Here is a 19923-nt window from a genome sequence, read left to right as displayed (position 1 = left end):
GTCTAAAACTTCTTGGTGAGATGTATCCAACAGTTAGATAATAAAATGTAGCTGACAGTGGTTCAGTTTAACTTTCAATTTACTGAGGTAACTTTCACTGTGGTGAATATTATACACTCTTATATACAGTATAAGTCTGCCGTACCTTAATCTATCCAGAACGTGTTATTACAACAAACACAGGGACAAATAAAGGGGAAAAGATTATATTGATTCCTGAGGGATCTGGTCAAATGGGACTAGATAACAGCTGTAAAGATTGATACTCAGTTTTATTAGGCTCTCTTACAGATGATACCTTTTGAGACTGGTGTGTTATAGGGAGTCCAGAGGAAACCAGATTTGATTGATTGATTCCTGAGGGATCCGGTCAAATGGGACTAGATAACAGCTGTAAAGATTGATACACCATATTATAGTGAAGGACACAGGTTAAATATATGTACACTTAGGTTTGTATTATATTGTGTAACATGTTGGACACAGTACAATAACAGTAGTCTAATACAGGGGTTCCCAAACAGCATTAGGTCTTTAAAAACCCTTTGACAATACAATGGCAAATGTAAAAAAAAACAACATTTCTGGTTATATTTTTTTACTTTTATTAATGCACCAACAATTATATTTGTATTTCAATTCTTTAATCATTACATTAGATTCAGTATATCTGTTTTTGTGAGTTAGAGTTAGACTGTTACAAAGTCACACACACTGACCGTTCATCATGTGATAAATGATGTTTTGTCAGACAATTAGAGGAATCAGAATCAGAATCAGGAATACTTTATTGATCCATGTGGGGAAATTTGTTTGTTATAGTGGTTCTACTCACACAATATATATAATATAAATATATAAAACATAAATGTATGTATAGGTTTATACACATAAGTAAAAAAATAAAAATGGAACTAGAAACATAATAAGTGCCTAAACAGGAGCAACTGTAACAGGCAGCATGCACACTTTTACATTGGAAGATATGAGTTATATATTATATAATATTTTTTATCAATTATATTTTATAAAATACACACTTATTATTATTGTTATTAGTATTTACATTTTCCCTCAGGTTTCAATCTGGCCCCCACTTTGAAGAAACCCTGGTCTAATAAACTCGCCCTAGTGAGGATTTAATTTTGAAAAACTATCAGTTCCACTTCCGGCACGGCAGGGGGCGCCAACCGCCGAGACGTGACGTCATCAGAGGACCTCAAACATGACCGACGGCGACTGACGGACGAAAGTTAGCGAGCAGCGCTGGTGTTAAAAGATCCGCCACCCTCTCGGTCTGTGCTGCACGTACTCGACCTTTGTTGCGCACCGCAGCTGTGTTGTTATACGTGGACGCGTCCCGCACACGAACCGGAGGTTTTAAGTGGAGTTCGTCCGGTAAAAGGCCTCATTGACCCGGGTGTTAGCCCGCAGCATTAGCCTCGCTAGCAAGACGAACCAGCGCCTGCTTTTGTTTTTGTCAGGGAGCTATGTGCCAGAGGGCTGACATTGGTGGGCATTTTTAGCCTTTTTCAGCTCGCTTTCTTTCTTAAAAATAGCATTTTTTTCTGAATTGGACTTTGTGGCCGTTTAGTGAGACTCTGGAGGTTTTTTTTTTATATAATATAGGTGGGGTCCCGTCCGTCGTGCAGCGTGTTGGCGGTGCTGTTCATCAAAGGCCAACTTAACGCGATAAAGCCATACTCCTCAATAACCGGACACACACCGCTGGACTTGTTCTTTTTTTGTTGCCTGTTTGTGAACATTTACGCCCCCAGGAAATCATGGATTCAAAGCGGTCACACAGCAAACCTCAAACGAGCGGCAGCAGCGGCGACTCCAGCTGCGGCAGCCCGGCGTCCCCCTCCAGCAGCCCGGCACCGACAGCGAGCAAAGCCCCGCTGCCCGGCGGAAACGTGTTCGCCAACGACGGCAGCTTCATGGAGATGTTCAAGAAGAAGATGGAGGAGGAGAAAAAGAGGAAAAAGGAGACGCAGCACACAGGTGGAGAGGAGAGAGCTACCGAGCAAGGACAGACCCCAGTGGAAAAGAAGCCCCCTCCCGTGACGAGCTTTGTAAGGGGTTTGGCAGTTGTAAGATGAGATAGCAGTAGTTCAACACACATCCAAAACTGAAGCACCATGCACTGATTCACAGCCTTACTCTAACTGGCACTTTGAGTTGTTACATCCTGAAATAACCAACATTTCAGTATTGATTGCCAGTAGCATTACACACAGTGCTTTTTTTTTTTTTTTGTTATACTTGCATTATTTTATGAACACGTTGTGGCAATATGTGATATCTATTAGACCAGTCAAGACTAGGGATGCTCCTCACTGATGATGGTTACGCTGGTGGTTGCGGCAAGAGACTAAATGTAGACCTTCTGCTCTGGTGTAGTCTCCTTCATTGACAGTCCATCTGCAAGGGCTCCTATAACGGTTTCAGTCTTCTATCCCCTAACCCAGGTGGGGAAGCGCAGAGGCGGTGTGTTCCTAAAGACCGGCATGGTTGCGAAGAAGCAGAAAAACGACACAGAAGTGAGTGCGGTTTGGTGGTAGTGGTGTGATTTGATTTGAATTGTTTGTATTTTTAGTTCACCGTTAATCTCCCTTGTGCTTCCTCTCCTGCAGGTTGAGCCAGGCAAGAGCGATGCTTGGTCAAAGTACATGGCCGAGGTCAAAAAGTACAAAGCCCACCAGTGTGGTGACGACGATAAGACCAGGCCTCTGGTCAAGTAGGTTCCCGAAAGGCGGACATGAAGCGACAGTGCTTTTGAGGGCAAAAATCATCAGAGAGAAGTTCCGGGAGGGCCGGCCAATCCTGACCTTCTCATACTGCCAGTTCGAGTTACCTTTCACATAGTTTTTCACAAACTGCTTAGATTCACAGACCTTTTTCCCTCTCTTTTTTTTGTATTGTTTTTTTTTTTTTGCCTTGCTTGTCGTTTGTTGGACTCTGGTAATTTGATCTGGTGTCAAAAGATGTTTCAGAAACTTGGCGTGCATTGTTGATCGTTGTTAAATATTTTCACATTTCTCATGTTTGGGTTAAGTTAGGGTTAATTAATATTTGAATTTGATTTAATAGCCAAATCAAGGTGTCAATTAAATCTACACTGCCCATTACTGTGTGGTGTTGTGCCTCAGTTTTATTAGGCTCTCTTACAGATGATACCTTTTGAGACTGGTGTGTTATAGGGAGTCCAGAGGAAACCAGATTTTTAAGTGTCTTAAACTTGCATCAAATTACTCCATTGTGAAGGGGAAGATTTTAATTAAAAGTAGGTTTGAGTTCTATACAGGAACAAATTCATTCAAGAATTAATGTACAATGAAAAAGTGTACAGCTCTCATTGGGAAAAAAAAGCTCAAATTCAATTTGCAGTTTACATTTCTTACAGGTATCAGTGATAATTACATTATAATAAAAACAGCACCAAATAGACACACTGACCATGCATCAGAGGGGGAGACATACAAAGGCACACTTTCAGTCCCACCAACCAAACACATTCAAACCTTCACCCACTCACCCACACGCTCACCCACTCACCTAAAAATCCCATTCATTCCTTCTCCCTGTCCACAGTGATATAGGTCTATCTTGTAAACATTGACAAACTGTATTTGTCATTTCATTTAACAATTCTATGAAGAATAGTATTTAAAAGTTATCAAATTGTTTTTAAAAAGTTATATTTAACTGTGGTATTCATGAAAAGTTTAGCTGATCTTCTCAGATCAAGTATCTTAAGTTTAACCCAGTCCTCATCTTAGACCCCTATCACAAGTGGTCTCTCAAAGTCACGTTCCATCCTGATTTGTCCAAAAACTTCATTGTTTTCATTAGACAGCATCCGCTGGGCGATGAAATCCAGCTGTTTCATAGGGTTTTCCTCTTGGCATCTCCTCCCTGGCTCTGACTGACATCTGGACAGGAATAATACAGTTCTTGAAATTGGTGAAAAGCATTAATAGGCACATTGGACAATAGCAAATATTGACTACATTAAATAAAAGGCATGCGATCACCAACAGACAAGCAGAGAACAGGACCAGACGGAAAAGGACAACCCGAGACAAAGTACACCAGACACTTGAAAAGGGAGGCGGGGGAAGGAGGGAGTAAATGGAGCAGGCTTTGCGGGTGGAGGGAGGGTCAGATTTTACCTGAGAAAGCGAGCTGCAAGTGAGGAGGCAGAGCAACCTGAGACCCTGACTGGAGACTCTTATACAGATCTGAGGAGACAGGACAGGGGGACAGAGGACAGGGAACAGGGGGGGGGGATAGATACCAACAAAATGGGGAGGGAGCAAGATTGGCGTAGAGGTAATGACAGCCAAACAGAGGAGGAGATAAAGGTAGAAGAAGAAAGAGGCAAAGTGAGTGACAGGAAAGTAACCAATACAAGATTGGCATGATTTTGGTTGGAGTGCAGAAAAAAGAGAAATTTGGGGGGAAATGAAGCAAACAAAATGGAATAATGTCAAACAGGAGAATAATCAAAATCTGACACACAATATGGTGATAAAACAAATGATGCTCTAACAGAAAACACAAAACAAGGCTTACAAACAACAGCAGAGCAACCTACACACAGTGCCTGCCTCGTGTGTCAGAAGATTTAAATCAAACTGACAATGTGTTTCCATGTTACATTATACTGCCACCACTTTTAGATGTAGGCGTGGTGCATCATTTAAATTAATCAGTATACAGTATCCATGTTTCTGCCCTGCGTGCATCACTCACTCTGGGTCAGGGTAGAGAACGAGGCATTGCTACTGGCTGCAGAGCCGCTGGCAGCCGTACTGGAACCCGCTGTACCCAGCGGAGGCAGATTTAGCAGCGGGGGGAACTGGAAGGGTAGGGAAACGGGCACCAGGCCCCCTAGCATCCCGAACCCAAGGGGAAGAGTCGAGGCTGAGCCGAGCAGGCTGCCGGTACCTGCTGTGGAGACCTGAGTGGAAACAGAGTGTTAATCTGTCAAATTGAAGCAGACTGGGTGTTGTGTCAGAAAACACAATAACTATCTTTATAAGCAAAGTAAAGTGGATCTCTTTAATACCTTGTTCTGATTTAAAAATAATGGAGGGACTTATTTTCAAATAATCTGCAGATTATATATTTTCGATTAATGTACAACTTGTCATCATAATCACATAGAAACATAGAGGACATCTGCAGAGTGCTCGTTTTATCTGACTAACGATCTAAATCCCAAATATATTCACAATGGTTCAAAACAGTTAGAATAACAAATCACATTGCAACAGAGGAGCAGGAACTTGTGAATGTTTAGCATTTTTGCTTGAACAAATACTGAAGCAATTAATGGATTACCAAAATAGCTGCTGATGATTTTCTGTCAGTCAACTGACCGATTAATTGACCTGCACACCACTACTGGTATGTAATAATCATGCAGTTAATCTTTGCAGCATTCGCTGAGGCGTCGACCCTTCAGACTACTGACACTAGCAATGTTTCCATAAGAACGCTGTTCACATCGAGGTCTGTAGTGTCTGGAAATCCAAATTACTTTTGACTTTTTGAAGTCTCATTTTTCAGTGTTTCAAGCATCACAAATGACATGACAGAGGACATTTCAGGGGTGAACATCTCAAAATTAACATTACACACCTGGCCCTTTAAAAAATCAGCACTTACTGTATGTAATATTCACTGCCACCTTTCCTGTGGACTTTAACCTGAAACAGTAAGTATGTGTCCCTTTTCAATGAAGTTTTTTTTTTTATGACTGATTAGCCCAAAAGTGGGGGAATATCAGATTACTACAGTAAATGTAAATGTGCTGAATAATAATGCATTTGGACAACAGGAAGCACACACTACAGGTTACTACTCTGCTGGACATGGTGGCGGTACAAACCTGTGGCAACTGAGAAGAGACAGATGATGAGACGGACGCGACTGGCTTGGCCCCCTGAGGTGTCCCACCCCCGGGCCTCTGACGCTGGCCTGCGTTGACAGAGACCACTGTGGGGGAGGCACTGGATCCTGAATGCTTGCTTATGGATATGGTGTTAATAAGGCTGGCGTTGGTGGTGCTGTTGTTGTTGGGGGTCTTCTGGCTGCCGGGAGGAGTGTAGCTGCCTTGCCCCGGCTTGGTTACTCCTCCTTGGGCACCTGAGAACGGCGGGCGGAACCCTGCTGGGTTTTTGGGAGAGTACTGGTGTATGGAAGGGGTTGCCTGAGACCTGGGGCTTTGAGAGATGGAGGGTGAGACTGAGGTGGTTGTGGTCACAGCCGGGTTGGGGGTGCGGGGGGTGAGTTTGACGATGGGTGGGATGCTACTGTGTGTGGACTTTGTGAGAGTAGCGTGCATAGGGGTGATGAAGTTGGACTGAGGCCGGGGCTGGGGCTGAACTCCAGGGAGCGTCTGAGAGAGGGAGGGGGAGGATTTACTCTGTGGGGTCTGTGAAAGGCGAGGCGTCTGGAAGGTTTTGGGGATCATGTGTGAGGGGGACGTGAGGGTGTGTGGCCGAGACTGAGGCGATGTGATGATGAGTGTGTCACCACTGTTGGCTTTATTATTATTGCTGCCTTTGAGGAGGCCAGAAGGGGGAGTGGAGACCCCCATCTTTGATCCTGGGGGCACAAGCGGAGACGCAGTGGGTGGGGGACGCGGTTTAGGTGGCGACGCTGAGGCAGGCATGTTGGCTTTAGCAACACCCACAGCCAAAGTTCTCTGAGTGTTCAACACCGAGTGTCTGTGCGCCTGCACCGTGCCCTTAATCACCCCCATCCCATCCACCCTCACTGAGGGCAGAGGGGAGGACGCGATGGAGGAAGGCCGAGACAGAGAGGTGGAGGAAGACGAAGAGGTAGAGATGTAGTGAGGTGCATTGGAGCTGGGAGTGCTGACAGAGTTTTTTTTCTGTTGCTGTATGAGTGGCGAGGTGTGGAGGGAAGAGGGGTTGGTGATGGTCTTGGCTGCGTCTGGGGACGGGGGGCTGTCTCCATGGGCCAGCCCCTTGGCTGCGTTGCCGAGGATGGCCAGGGCCTGGGAGATGGAGTCCAGGGAGGGAGCTGGCAGGTCCTCGTCGAGGGAATCGAGACATATTGGCTCAGATGGTGACTGAGGCGGTCGCTTGGCAACCTGGGCTGCAGGGGAGGGAGTGGCACCTGCAGAAGGTGTGGATCGCTGAACCCACACAGCCTCCTGGAAGTACAAAAACAAAATTTACACAAACTATTTTATAAACTTTCACGTATGTACATTTAAAGAATATTTAGTTGCTAATTCCTTCTATTGTCTATCTTCTACCTGAACACCCTCTTAACCTGGAGCTATACTTGAAGCTGGATGCAAACATTATACGTTATTTTCTGGGGTTACGTACAAAAGTCCAAACGGATGCAGGATACGCGAGGCAGTCATCATGTAGTACGTTAAAAGTTAAAAGCAAGTACATGTCAGCCATTAGACGTGTGTCTCATGTCCGTGGTGTTTAGTGCCTTATTATGTTGCTGAACTGAATACCATGTAACGTCTCACTGAGGGTGAGAAAGTTGCTAAAAGGAGAGAGCTTATAAGTGCTTGATCAGAGTTTAAATGTATAATTAGCCACTGTAAGAAAGAATATACACAATTATCTGCATTGAGCTATAGCAGCAAAAAATGTGCCCAGTTAAAAAAAAGTCACATGAGTGATAGTTAACCTTTAACCATTTGATCTTAAAGTAAAGTCGAACCTTTGGCTTGGCCTTGGGAGTAGGAACCATCTTTTTCTTTGCCCTGGAGCGAAAAAAACAACAACATAAGTGAGTGAGAACAAGCTAGACATGATGTCAGAGTTAATTATGAAGAAATCAGTTAATAAGTAACATGACTCACGTGTAGCCTGTGAGGTGACCGTGAACCATAGTGCTCTCTTTGAACAGCATCCTATAAACAGAAATCAACATATAAACACGAGATGCATGTAGAGGGAATTTACTACTCTAGCTAGGGGAGCTGCAGTCTTGCTAGTCAAAGCTAATGCTGAAGCCATGCAGTACAGCAGGTAGTTACTGTGAAAGGACACACACCTGGCTTGCATCCAGCCTTTAGGCCATAGAGGTTTGACTTCAGTCTCCATGAAGGCTTTGAGGTAGTCTTCTACAGACAGTGAGTTCTTGCCCTCCAGCTCATAGCAGCCCAGCTTCACCCGCACCAGAGTACACAGCAATGACCTGGAGAGAACACACGCAATCTACTGTAAATACACTTTATCAGGGTTTCTACAAGACCTTTTTAAGACATTTTTTTAGACTGATTTCACGTCCATACTGGCAAAAAAGTATGAAGGACATCAAGTAAAATCACTATGATGGTTTCGTTGTGTAGTTGGTACAGCATGATCAATACAAATTTTTCCCCAAAACACATTTAAAAGACTGAAAAATGCTACTTTATACGTTTAAGGACAAACGAAAACACAATGATTCCTATTTTCAGGTGATTATACACTAATGAAGACATATGTATGAACGTTATATTCTATTTCTGCCAATAGATCCTCATAAAGGGTTACACACTGCACCTTTAATGCACATTTAATGCACTAGGTATACTTAGACCCAGTGGTGCTTTAAGCTAAATACTAATGTTTGCCTAATAGAACTAGAATTTGAACGTTTAACTTCATCAATCCAATACATTTTTAAGACCTGCCAAAATCATGTTTAATATTGTACATTTACGGCCACTTGCGTGAAAAACTGACCTGAGTTTGTCGTCCCAGACAAACTTCTTTCGAGGGCCCATCACCCTCTTCCCTGGTTTCTCCTCATCATCATCATCTGACCCGTTCTTCTCTCCCTCCTCAGATTGCTGCCTGTGGACAGAGAAAAAAGAAAATCATATATCCGTACACCTTTATGTGAAGAAGACAGCAGATACGTCACACATGAGCTGTCTCAAGAAGTGTCCTTACTTTGCCACTTTAGCGATACAGTCCATGTTGTAACGAGCAATCTGCTCCGGCATCACGCTGCATACTGCCAGCTTCAGCTTCAGCAGGGGTGTTCGAAGGCGGTCATCCTAGGCAGCGAGAATGGGAATGGTTAGAAATCACACACACATATGCTCAGCGGCACTATCGCGTGCTAAATATAGAATTGTATCACGGGCACATCGCCAGCAAACGCAGCAGTGACAAAAACAATGACTTAGCTTTCACACAGTTACATTTAAATGCACCTGCCAGCTCACAGGCTCTGACTACTGATTGTGTCCCATGAAATACTGGGAATCATTCCTTTCTAATCAAGTTACTGGAACAAAAACATTGATTCCGTTCTGCAGAGGACTGGTTTTAAAGCACACTTCCTTTCAAAACTGATATCTAATGAGCACATTAGAGAAAGCAGTCCTCCTGCACTGCATTGTGGTCTGACTTGAAGTTGCATAATTCAGAATATCACTCCCACACACCTGTATGTTGAGGCTGAGCTTCTTAAGGCGTTTGAGGAGAGCTTCTTTATTGCAGGGCACAAAGGCCTCCAGGTGAGAGTAGACGGCTGACCGCACCTCTGTAGGCTGCTCCTGAACCTGCAGCTCAATACTGCCACACACACGCACACACACACACACACACACACGCAAAGGCAGATGTCAGAGATTTACATAGTTTTACACTTGTTTTATATCAGTATGGAAAAATGTACACGGTGCTCACTCTAGTAGGATGTTGTTCATGTCCAATGTGAAGAATTTCTTCCTGCCCTCTTCATCAAACAGACGGGAAGCCTGCAACAAGAGACAAGTGTGAGACAGACTTCAGAAACAGTGTCTTTGTTAATCCGGTTCACATTTCTGAAACAATCTGTCACTGACTAAACAAACCCCACTATCAGGAGGGTATTTAAATGTTTAACCTCTGTTAAACAAAATACTGTCAGGATGGTTTTCTGCAGCCGTCACATCAGAAGAACATGATGTGTATCACAAATAGTCCAAATCATTTAATTTATGCAACAGTTTCAACAATTAGTTGATCAAAAATAATCTTCTGCTATGTTGGAAAGCGATTAACCCTTTCAGTAATTTTTATTATAACATAATAAATTCAGTTTTAGACTGTTGGTCAGATTTACCAAGTAATTTGAATGCATCATTTTGGGATCTGGGAAATAATTAAAAAGACTATTTTGTAGATAAAACAATGAATCTACTAATAAAAAATGATTGCAGATTAATTAACGTAATTTCTTAGTTACAGCCTAAATCTAAAACATGATATCCAGTGGAATATTAAGGCTTGTACCGCTCTCAGGTCTTCAATGCGCTTCGTGAGAGGGGCCGGGAGTCCCGTGGGCAGAGGGGGAGGAGGGGTCATCATGCTACCCTGCGTCACTCTGCTGCCGCCTGCTTTATGTCCCATCCCAAACGAGCCGTTCTCTCCCTGCCCCGGACTGGAGGGCTGAGGTGAGTCCAGCATCCCAAAGTCCAGGTCACCCATCATGTCCTGCAGTATGTCGTTATTGGCTGAGCCCAGCAGCGACAACACGGCTGGGTCGGCGGACAGGTCGGTCATGTTGCATTCGTTGCTGCCAGCAGCCTTGGTGTGGGTGTTGAGGAGAGCACTGTTGGCGTTGGGCACTTTGGTGTTGGGTCGTGGCAGACCGGGTGCAACCAGGTTCTTCTTGCGCATCTCCTCCTTCTCCCTGGTGAAGCGACGCAGCATGTTGGCCAGATGGATAGAGTCCTTCATCAGCTTCTTCCTCTTCTTCTTTTCTGGCCGATGAACATTCAGGGCTAAAACTCTGCCAGGAGACACAACAAGAAGACAGACCTTCAGCTGACGAGCACAGAGAGCATGTATTGGTGTGTGCTGATGGTAAAACCATGACTGCACAACTAGTAGACTAAAATATGTACACTTAACTGCATGACCACAGACTTGTGAGAAGACAAAATATTGTATGCCTGGAAAACATTAGAGAACCAACCAGCCTGAAACACTGAAGAGAAATGAAAAGCTCACCCTTGCTTTGGTACTTTATTCTTTCTGGGTTTCTTGTCCTCCAGAATTCCCCCTTCTTGCTTTTTCCGGCGTTTCTTTATCACTCGCTCCTCGCCGTCTTTCATCTTCTACACACAGATGCAAACAACTCGGGTTTATTAATATGGTACAACAACAGATGTTTACAGAGCAGTAAGTAAATAATCAGAAAGCCTGTGTGCGTGTTTGTGTGTGTGTGTGTGTGCGCGCGCGCGCTTTACTTTGTGTTAATACAAGAACCTACCTTGAAGTGATTATCCTCTGTGCCTGCATTTTCTCCCTCAGAGTCGGATGCTGCTCTGAACTGCAGAGTGCCTGTGTTGATGTAGAAACCTCCATGTTTTGTGGTGAGAGAGGCCGGTACCAGCTCGTCATACTGAGGCCAGGAGAGAAGTATAATAACTGTTAGTTTCTTCTTCTACTACTGCGTGCTGCGCCAACCTTTAACCACTGCTTAGAAAAACAACAAGAATTACACTGTTGTTGTCCCAAATTTATTCTACATCATACTTAACTGTATGTACTTTATACTAATCTTTGCGGTGTACTGTTTTTGCTGTTTGTATTTAAGAAAGTAATGTCCTACCAGAATAACTGCAACTTAACAAGACTAATGTTACAATTAAACTTGACTAAGAGCAATAAATGTTTACTTTATTCTTTGTTTTCCAAGATCTTTATGAAGCAGGATGAATTAGATTTTTTGCCTGAAATAAGTACCTAATTTCCTTTGCACACTCATTAACATATATAAACAAATAGATTTTAAATAGAATAGATCAAATAGGGCTAAAATTACAACTTTGAGTATACTTGATTTCTTTACTTTTCTAGTACAATATTTGACTTAACATCCAAACAGTAAGTAGTAACTGGAACTGGGACACACTTCTGTTTCATTTTCACTTTCACAGTTAAGAAACAAAAGTGACGACCTTTGAGAAATGTGATTGTGTGCTTTGGCAAAGAGAGAACTCACAGCCTCTGAATTATCTATGAAAGGGTCAGTCTCATCGTAGCCATAGCCGATGTCAATGAGATCCTGCATCCTGTCCTTTTTCTTCTTCTTTGGGCCACCACCCTGCAAACAGAACAACATTTTAAATATATAAATATATTAGACATCCTCCTGAGTGCACTACATGCAGCTGTAACAATGTATTCATATATATTTTTTAGACTATAAACACTCACATATTTGTTCTCAAATTTCTTGGCCAGCTCTTCCACCTCCCGTCTCTCCCTGTCATCATCAGCAAAGGGGTCGCTAGGGTCCAGGGGAGGAGCGAGTCCTTTAGGGACTGTTGAAACTGCACGCTTTACCTGTGGACAACAAGGAAAATGTCAAATGTGTGGTTGGTTTTTTATGTTTTTCTTGATATAGTGCCTATTCTCACTACCGGACAGGAACCTCATCAGTCAGGAGCACTGTGCCAATTTTACACATGATCCAGTTTCACTAAGAGTACTACTAAACCTGAGGAAAACATTGCATACGTTCTGTGTGTAAATCAAGTTCACATCAAAGCTGAATAACAACTGGGAAACCCTTTACTTTTCTTAGTGCACTGATCAAACTTTACACTTTTTGCCTAAAAATCAAGCAAATATGGACATTTTACATCAAAAAAAGCTAATTTAAAAAGGATTTAATGTCATATGTTAACGTTTTTAATCCACACTGGAACAACAGCCTTACGTTGTGGCCTGATTCCTTAAAGTGGGACTATTTCCACCATCTATCCCGTATGACATGAACGCAGCGTTAACCAAGCAAAGAGGGTCCAAATGAAGAGGAGCCTCCAGTGTTTTCTGGAGTTATATTAATACAAGGAAATAAAATTCAAAGATCTCTCAGCATCTGCCCTACCACAGGTCTCTTACCATGTCCAATACTAAAATAGCTGGATTACACCATCAACAAATCCCTGTCTTAAATTATCTACCCAGACTTTGGCCCAGGGTCACAATAAATAAATAAAATATTGAGCATATGAATAGCAGCTATTCACTGGGTCACCATGCCATATTAACACCACACCGGCGAGTGTGACATCCAATCTCCCACACACAGACACAGACACACACACACACAGTGCAGCAGTCCTGAAGTGATGCCAGGTTAGGCCCCCCCCTGTGCACATCATGGTGCTCTGTGTGTGACTCTCTCCTAACCTGAGTGAGAGTTGAGTGGACCAGCTCGCCGTAGTTGAACTCGGCGGAGGCTCGTTCGTTCGGCTCGGTCAGCGGGAGGTTGAGGCGGACGGTGGGTTTCGCCTCCTCGGTCTCGGCGTCGCCTCCTTTCGCGTTACCAAACGGACCTCCTCCGCCTCCTCCTCCGCCGCCACCACCACCACCACCACCTCCTCCTGACCCGACAGCCGCGGCACTTCCACCTCCTCCATCTTTCCCAAAAGTGATATCGATGGCCTCATCTTCGCGGCGGCGCTTCTTGCTGGACTCCGGGGTCGGCGGCGAGGTGCTGAAGGACGAGATGGTGACGAACGGCACTTTCCTCGGCTCTGCCATTTGACGCTCTCCGTCCGACGACCGGGGCACGCAAAACGGGGAGCGCCGCACTCCTCTGAGCCGCCGCTGGCTGGAAAGCTAAACCTGGAGATGGTCGACAAGTACAGCTAGCGAGTTGCTCTGCTAGCTAGCGTCCTCAGAATGAGTGCTGCAGGCAACACAATCACTTTTATCTCCTCTCAGCCCGTTTTAATCCATATAGTAGTATCCCTGGCACCGACCCCGTCACCTACGAGGGACTTAAACAGTGGGAAATCGCAGTTTTGAGTGCTTCCATGAAATTGGTGGTTCGCTACCGCAAGGAGGATTCTGTAGTAGCCATCTTGATCATTATTATCATTATTCAGTGGCTGGGCGTGGGTATGAAAACAAAGCGGAAGCCGGGGAGGAAAGGGAACAGCGGTCGACCAATGGCAGAGCCGAAACACGCCCACCTGACACACGAGCGCGAATGTGCACGAGATGATTGTTCTGAACAGGCGGGATGTGAGACGTCATGGTCCGGTCCCTGAACGCCTCACCGCTGTGTTTACTACAGCGAGACATGTTGGGAGGCATTTGTGTTGTTAAGTGGGGTTTTTATTTTTAATTTATTTATTTTTTAGATCTGTTTGTTTAAATGTCATGTAAAGTGGAGATTTTGCAACTTTAAACAATTAGTTAGAATAATATAATAATTATATATTGTTCATTGTTCATTGCTTGAGAATTTAGAAATGGTGAATATTAATACAAAATCATGTTCTTTAAAGTAAAATTTATTTTCCAACTGAAAATCAGTGCAAAATACCTAATTGTTCATTTATGTAAACTGTAAACTATATAGATCAATTCCTCCCTCCCTCCTTAAGGTGCAAAATATTGAGTGACCTTCTCCCTTCTAATTAATTCCCAATTGTACATAGACTTTCAATTTTGCAATACAGATGTAGAGACTATTTCTCTTATACAGTTTAATTCTTTTGGCAACATTTGTCAATCATAAATGCAAATGGTTGTCAGTTATTTATTTTTATGAAATATGTTCCTGTCCATCTGCTCAGTTTTCTTTCTGGTGAAGCTGAAGATCACTGCCAAAAACCTCAAACACTGACAGCGCGCAGAAAACTGTATCCGCTGCTGCAAATGTTATAATAACAGAATAAAGTTCAGTAAAAACCCTCCTCAAATTAAGTGATTTCATAGCAATAAGACCCCTAAACAAAGGTTACATAGTATGACCTGTGAAGACTTTGAGAAGACACTGTTATTATTTTTACCTCATAAAGGCCTGAGGAGGTACAACTATACAAAATGGAAACGAAAACTATAACCAAAAATGAACCGTTATCTTACAGAGAAGAAAGACAGTACTGCAGTTTGCAATGAACATTGGCAATTTATTCTTTAGATGAGGAAATGATAATTACAAGTTAGATTTTTTTTGTCCAGTTCTTACCTGATTGACACCATCAGATCACACACAGTTGGCCTTGTCTTCATCATATAATCCAAACCATGTATTCTACCAGTCTTCTTTAAAGGCACCCCTTTGTTTAACGCTTTCTTTAGAACAGAGGAAAAGACAATAAAAAAAACCTAAAAAATACCAATCAAAAATGGCATTATTCTTTCATTTAGCAGTTTTAGGTCAGCTGTACCTCGATTCATACTGTTTCCCCTCAGTTAGTTTTCTACTGATAGCATTAGTCAATCAGTAAAAACGTAAATGAGAGGTTTGGCTTTCTAGAAAATAAATATGCATCAATAATAAATGTTGCAATTCATGTACACCCCATGCTATTACACTCGTCTACAAGCAAATTATTGCTGCACTCATATTCACTTACTGTAGATCAGCTGCAACGAACCAACCTGCTGTAAACACTTTTCCATGAAGCCATTCCTTCATGTGTGTAAACTCATTGTGTTACATAGTTGGGCAAGTGATCCTTTGTTCTGCAGTGTGCAAAGAGCTTGTCCGTTAATATTCAGAACCTGGCATTTTTAAAGGGCTATGTAACATTTAGGGTCAGATATTTTAAGTCAGCTAGTTAGTCAAGTCCTCCGGGTCTATAATAGTACCAGGGCTGCATTTGAAGCTTCGTAACACCCAGAAAGTGTTTCTTTGGCAGTTATAACTGACGAGCTGATTGAAATCTCTAAATGCTATGGAAAGGTGCTTCAGTGCTTAGCTCCTTTAGCGTAGGATAGACTAGCACCACAGCAGACTAGTATAGAAACAACTTTTATACTTTCTGTACTCAAAATATATTTAAAAAAAATAAAATCAAAAGCCCTCAGGCCAAGAACCTTTATACACTTAACCCTGAATATAGTTTACTCTGCCCTTTGTGCAGTTCCTTATTTTCATGTAATTATTTTAATGGCCCAACTTTATTTCAATCCCATTTAATATTGGGTTTTGTTACCATGAGTATTTGAGGATTAAATGTACCCTTTGTAAAGACAAGAAACCGTGCTCAAGTTGTACAGCATCATTTGTCAATGTTATCTTCCTTGAGTTATATAGTTTAAAAAATAAAAAATAAAAACCCACAAGTAGTCAGATTCCTTCATCACTGCAGTTGTCTTAAGAGCTCTCCACACATTTCATTGTGATTGTTAGGTTGAACTGTGACTCAGGTTGCTATCAAACCCCATTCATGGGACAGCCGTCCTAATGGTGTTAGCGAATACCTGGCCCGCTTTCTCTTGCACTCTTCCGACGCCTGAACACCGACATCAGTGCCCGGCTTTAACAGAGTGCATATCAAAGTTAATGTACTAAAGAGTTTAGGAAAAGACTTTTGCAATTTGATATAAAACCCAGAAGCCCACTCATATCCACATCCTCCTTTTCACCTGTGTTGGGCTGACAGAGCAGTCATATAGTCCGATAACCTTCAGAGCCTACCTCATTTAGACATTCCACATTAACCCTGCTAATGTTCACCAGCTTGTTACAGTGGTCCTTTCTACAATTACACCGCAACACATTCGTTTCACACAACAAATTGTGGCTGCACTTGATGTTGAAATACAGCAACATTACAGCCAACAGTGATCTTCAGTAAATGTCAAATGAACCAACAGAACAACAAAGTCCAAGTGTAAAAAAACACTGTTTTATTGTTGCCATAGTCAATGATTTAAGACCAATCGGCAGTGGCGCCACCCCAGTCAGATGCCTGGGCAGTGGGGGCGGTGGACCAGTCCTCCGTGGCAGGCTGGGTACTCCAGTCCTCTGTGAGGGCGAAAAAGCAAATTCAGTGTTTAATAAAAAATAAAAATTAAAATTAAAAAATGAAATAAAACCACCCCCCTAATTAGAATTTTAGATAACTCACTAGGTAACGCCTCACCTGTTTTTACAGCTGGAGCAGCTGTAACAAAAAACAAAACAAGAGACAGTTAAGTCACAATCATAAAATTGTAGTTTCATCAGGTTTGAATAAAGATCAAGTTTGGTCAATCAAAAGAAACTGTACCAGCAGGGAACTGTTGGATGGGCACAGATGGGACAGCAACACCCTCAGACCAGTCAGCAACCTCAGGTTGGGTGAACTCGGCTGCAGGGGCGCTCCATTCACCCTGGAACTCCTCCTTTCCAACAGCCTTCTCAGCTGCAGCCTGCTCCTCCTTCTCGATCTGCATTGGAGATGTGTGCATTAGAGTGTGCAAACCAACTCGTGTAACCATCATGTGCAACAACCTCAAGCCTGTGTACACCTCTCAACATTCACTGATTGAGTCTTACCTCCTCAGGGTCCCTGTAGAAGTACAGATCTGGCATGACCTCCCATGGGTGCTCTCTGGAGATGGTTCCCCTCATCCTGAGAACCTCTCTGGCCAACATCCACCACATCAGACCCACAGAGTGGTGTCCCTACAATAGTCACAGATTGGCTGTGAGAACCACTGAATAAAATTCAGACCTGCTGTGGTTCTATTATACATTGTTTTATAATAGCCACAGAGGGATGAAAATATACAGTTTGTCTTGTGGCGCAACCACTATCCCCATCCCCAAGTGGTTCAGAGTGGAGGTTAGAGGTCAAGCATTATTATTTAGCACACATCCTACACCCAGCACTGCACGGAGGGCAGCGCCGGGCTCTAACAGTGTGCGTGGTTTATCAACAGAAAACATTTGTGGTCAGAATCATTATTCAGTTGTTCTCACCTTGTTGTTACAGGGGATGGCAATGTCCACGTATCTCAGTGGAGAGTCGGTGTTGCACAGAGCAATGGTGGGGATGTTGACATAGGAAGCCTCAGTCAGTGGCTGATGGTCAGCACGAGGGTCTGTCACAATCAGGAGACGGGGCTCCCTGAAAGCAGCCTGGATCTGATTGGTGAATGTTCCAGGGGTGAAGCGACCGTGGAAGGTGGTGGCACCGGTGGCAGAGGCAAACTTCAGCACTGCTCTCTAAAGTGGCCAGAAAGAACAAGTTACTTAAAATCTGTTCACTTCTTATGATTATTCTCATTCGTTAGGTTGAACTGTGACTCAGGTTGCTATCAAACCCCATTCATGGGACAGCCGTCCTAATGGTGTTAGCGAATACCTGGCCCGCTTTCTCTTGCACTCTTCCGACACCTGAACACCGACATCAGTGCCCGGCTTTAACAGAGTGCATATCAAAGTTAATGTACTGATGTATCACCACGTCAGTGTTTAACTTTACCTGTCCAGTGTTCCTGGAGGAGATGACGCACACATCAGCTGGGTTTTCAATGGCAACAATGGCCCTGGCTGCCAGCAGCAGCTTCTCCCAGGTCTTCTTCAGGTTAATGATGTACACACCTGATGATTGAGGGAGAAGAAACTTATTTCATTCATTTATAACTTATGTATCACCATGGTGCAGACTTATTCACTACTTAATCCGTCTATCTTGTTGAAAGGACACAACAAATAATTGCTGCGCCATCTTCGACCACTCACCGTCGCTTTTTCTCTTATAGACATACTGATCCATCTGGAAGTCCAAGTTGGTGCCTCCCAGGTGGGTTCCTGCAGCCAGGAACTTCAGCACATCCTCCTCCTTCATTTGAAGGACATCCAGACCTCCGGACATCGTGACCACTTTCCCTGCGTTACGAGTTAGATGGGAGAGCTGGGAATAAGATGAACACAGGTCAATCACAGCAAGTTTGTGTCAAGTGTGTGCAGGCAGTTTAGAATAAAAACTTCCATGTCTCATGAACTAATGTGACCCAACAAGGTTTATTTCTTATTCAGGGAAACCAGGATGATTTGTTGGCTATAAAACTGACTTGATGGGGCTTTAAATTTCCTTAAAAATGGCACTACAGCATAGCAAGGGGAGTTAACTAATGGCATCCGGGTTACACGCGGCCTGTAGGCGCGTACAACCACTGCTACCAAAGTGTTCACCGACTTCATCTCATTCTTACGGCTTTAATGGCACATTTGTCACTGTATTTCATTTTCTGGTAAGCTCCCAGTTTAAAAAAAAACTGTGTCAAAGTCTGTTCAGTATTTATAATCAGGCGCGAGAGGAACACTGCAAGATGAGCGCGTGTCAACGGCTAGCAAGTTAGCTATCACATTAGCATGCTCTACTTTGGGATAATTTGGGACATTAACGGCGCGACAGGTCGGATTTATGCTGCCCTGCTGCTCGCTTTATTCTCAATCTATCGTTACTTTCTCTATTTGTGGTTAATTAATGCTTTATTACCGAAATACGACCGGTTAAAAACTCACCACGAAACAACGCCGTATGGAAGTCTGACCACACGGTGAAAAAGAGGGCGCTGGGAGGAAATGACGTAACATAAGTACCAAATTTCCACGCTTGTGATTGGTCGGTTGGTGCGAATGGGGGCGGGCGTAGCTCTGCAAGCTGGCCACCAGGTGGGGTTTCCTGCCATGTGCCGCAGTGATGGCAGCGGAGGTAACCAGAGGTCGGATGAGTCTCCCATATTAAGACAATAGAGATGGAAAGACCATATTAAGATAATGCTGAGACGCTGACTTCTCGGTGAAAGACTGACCTGTGTTGCAACTATGTTTGCCAGCAGAGATAAAGAGTTCCAGGCAAAGGGGACATAGTATGTACACAATGACACAGCGAGTTGAGAAATAATTTAGATGAATAATTTTAATGGTGTTTTTATGTGCCGAAAGTTTTACTGTAATCCAGACAGGACACGTTAATGGTGGGAAACTGAACTGACTCACAGCCAGATAAGTAGGTTTGCTGGTAATGATGTGTTGATTCAAAACTTATGTTTGGATGGATGTCAAGGACGTTAGAGGATCTTACAAATAAGGCTAAAAAAGAAGGAGTGGGGTGGTGTCACATGGTGGAATAACATGTTTTTTATTTCTGGGGAAAATCCAGGTTGTCTAAACATATTTGTT

At 43.3% G+C, this 19923-nt stretch overlaps 3 protein-coding genes and 2 non-coding genes across 7 annotated transcripts; 1 reads left to right on the top strand and 4 right to left on the bottom strand.

The window, feature by feature from the left end:
• The first annotated feature begins 1205 nt into the window (after nt 1-1205).
• trir (telomerase RNA component interacting RNase) lies at nt 1206-3131 on the top strand. Its single transcript, XM_051387400.1, has 3 exons — nt 1206-2075; nt 2472-2543; nt 2637-3131. The coding sequence occupies exons 1-3, from the start codon at nt 1785-1787 to the stop codon at nt 2742-2744; spliced, it is 471 nt and encodes a 156-aa protein (XP_051243360.1). The 5' UTR covers nt 1206-1784; the 3' UTR covers nt 2745-3131.
• A 128-nt stretch (nt 3132-3259) lies between these two features.
• On the bottom strand, nt 3260-13890 carry ubn2b (ubinuclein 2b). Of its 2 annotated transcripts, XM_051387395.1 has the most exons (17): nt 13194-13890; nt 12213-12341; nt 11998-12099; nt 11263-11394; nt 11001-11107; nt 10281-10779; nt 9693-9763; nt 9449-9578; nt 8949-9055; nt 8739-8849; nt 8062-8205; nt 7868-7918; nt 7726-7768; nt 5900-7192; nt 4759-4966; nt 4176-4244; nt 3260-3935 (listed from the first exon to the last, which is right to left on the bottom strand). In XM_051387395.1, the coding sequence occupies exons 1-17, from the start codon at nt 13545-13547 to the stop codon at nt 3889-3891; spliced, it is 3597 nt and encodes a 1198-aa protein (XP_051243355.1). In that variant the 5' UTR covers nt 13548-13890; the 3' UTR covers nt 3260-3888. The 2 variants fall into 2 exon arrangements, with proteins under 2 accessions (XP_051243355.1, XP_051243356.1); XM_051387396.1 differs by lacking the exon at nt 4176-4244.
• Nucleotides 13891-16159: 2269 nt separating this feature from the next.
• LOC127357220 (small nucleolar RNA SNORA62/SNORA6 family) lies at nt 16160-16299 on the bottom strand. Its single transcript, XR_007882180.1, has one exon. It is a non-coding gene; the product is annotated as a small nucleolar RNA SNORA62/SNORA6 family (small nucleolar RNA).
• Nucleotides 16300-16632: 333 nt separating this feature from the next.
• Nucleotides 16633-19405, bottom strand: rpsa (ribosomal protein SA). 2 transcript variants are annotated; one of them, XM_051387397.1, is made up of 8 exons: nt 19264-19405; nt 18478-18649; nt 18218-18336; nt 17713-17958; nt 17287-17415; nt 17018-17177; nt 16877-16912; nt 16633-16773 (listed from the first exon to the last, which is right to left on the bottom strand). In XM_051387397.1, the coding sequence occupies exons 1-8, from the start codon at nt 19333-19335 to the stop codon at nt 16679-16681; spliced, it is 1029 nt and encodes a 342-aa protein (XP_051243357.1). In that variant the 5' UTR covers nt 19336-19405; the 3' UTR covers nt 16633-16678. The 2 variants fall into 2 exon arrangements, with proteins under 2 accessions (XP_051243357.1, XP_051243359.1); XM_051387399.1 differs by having other exon boundaries at nt 16892-16912.
• Nucleotides 18031-18170, bottom strand: LOC127357219 (small nucleolar RNA SNORA62/SNORA6 family). The gene has a single exon (XR_007882179.1). It is a non-coding gene; the product is annotated as a small nucleolar RNA SNORA62/SNORA6 family (small nucleolar RNA).
• Nucleotides 19406-19923: the final 518 nt, after the last annotated feature.

Source organism: Dicentrarchus labrax, unplaced genomic scaffold (genome assembly GCF_905237075.1).
Source record: "Dicentrarchus labrax unplaced genomic scaffold, dlabrax2021, whole genome shotgun sequence".
Taxonomy (NCBI): domain Eukaryota; kingdom Metazoa; phylum Chordata; class Actinopteri; family Moronidae; genus Dicentrarchus; species Dicentrarchus labrax.
Note: the sequence above shows the minus strand (reverse complement) of the source record. Positions and strands in the feature narration are given on the sequence as shown.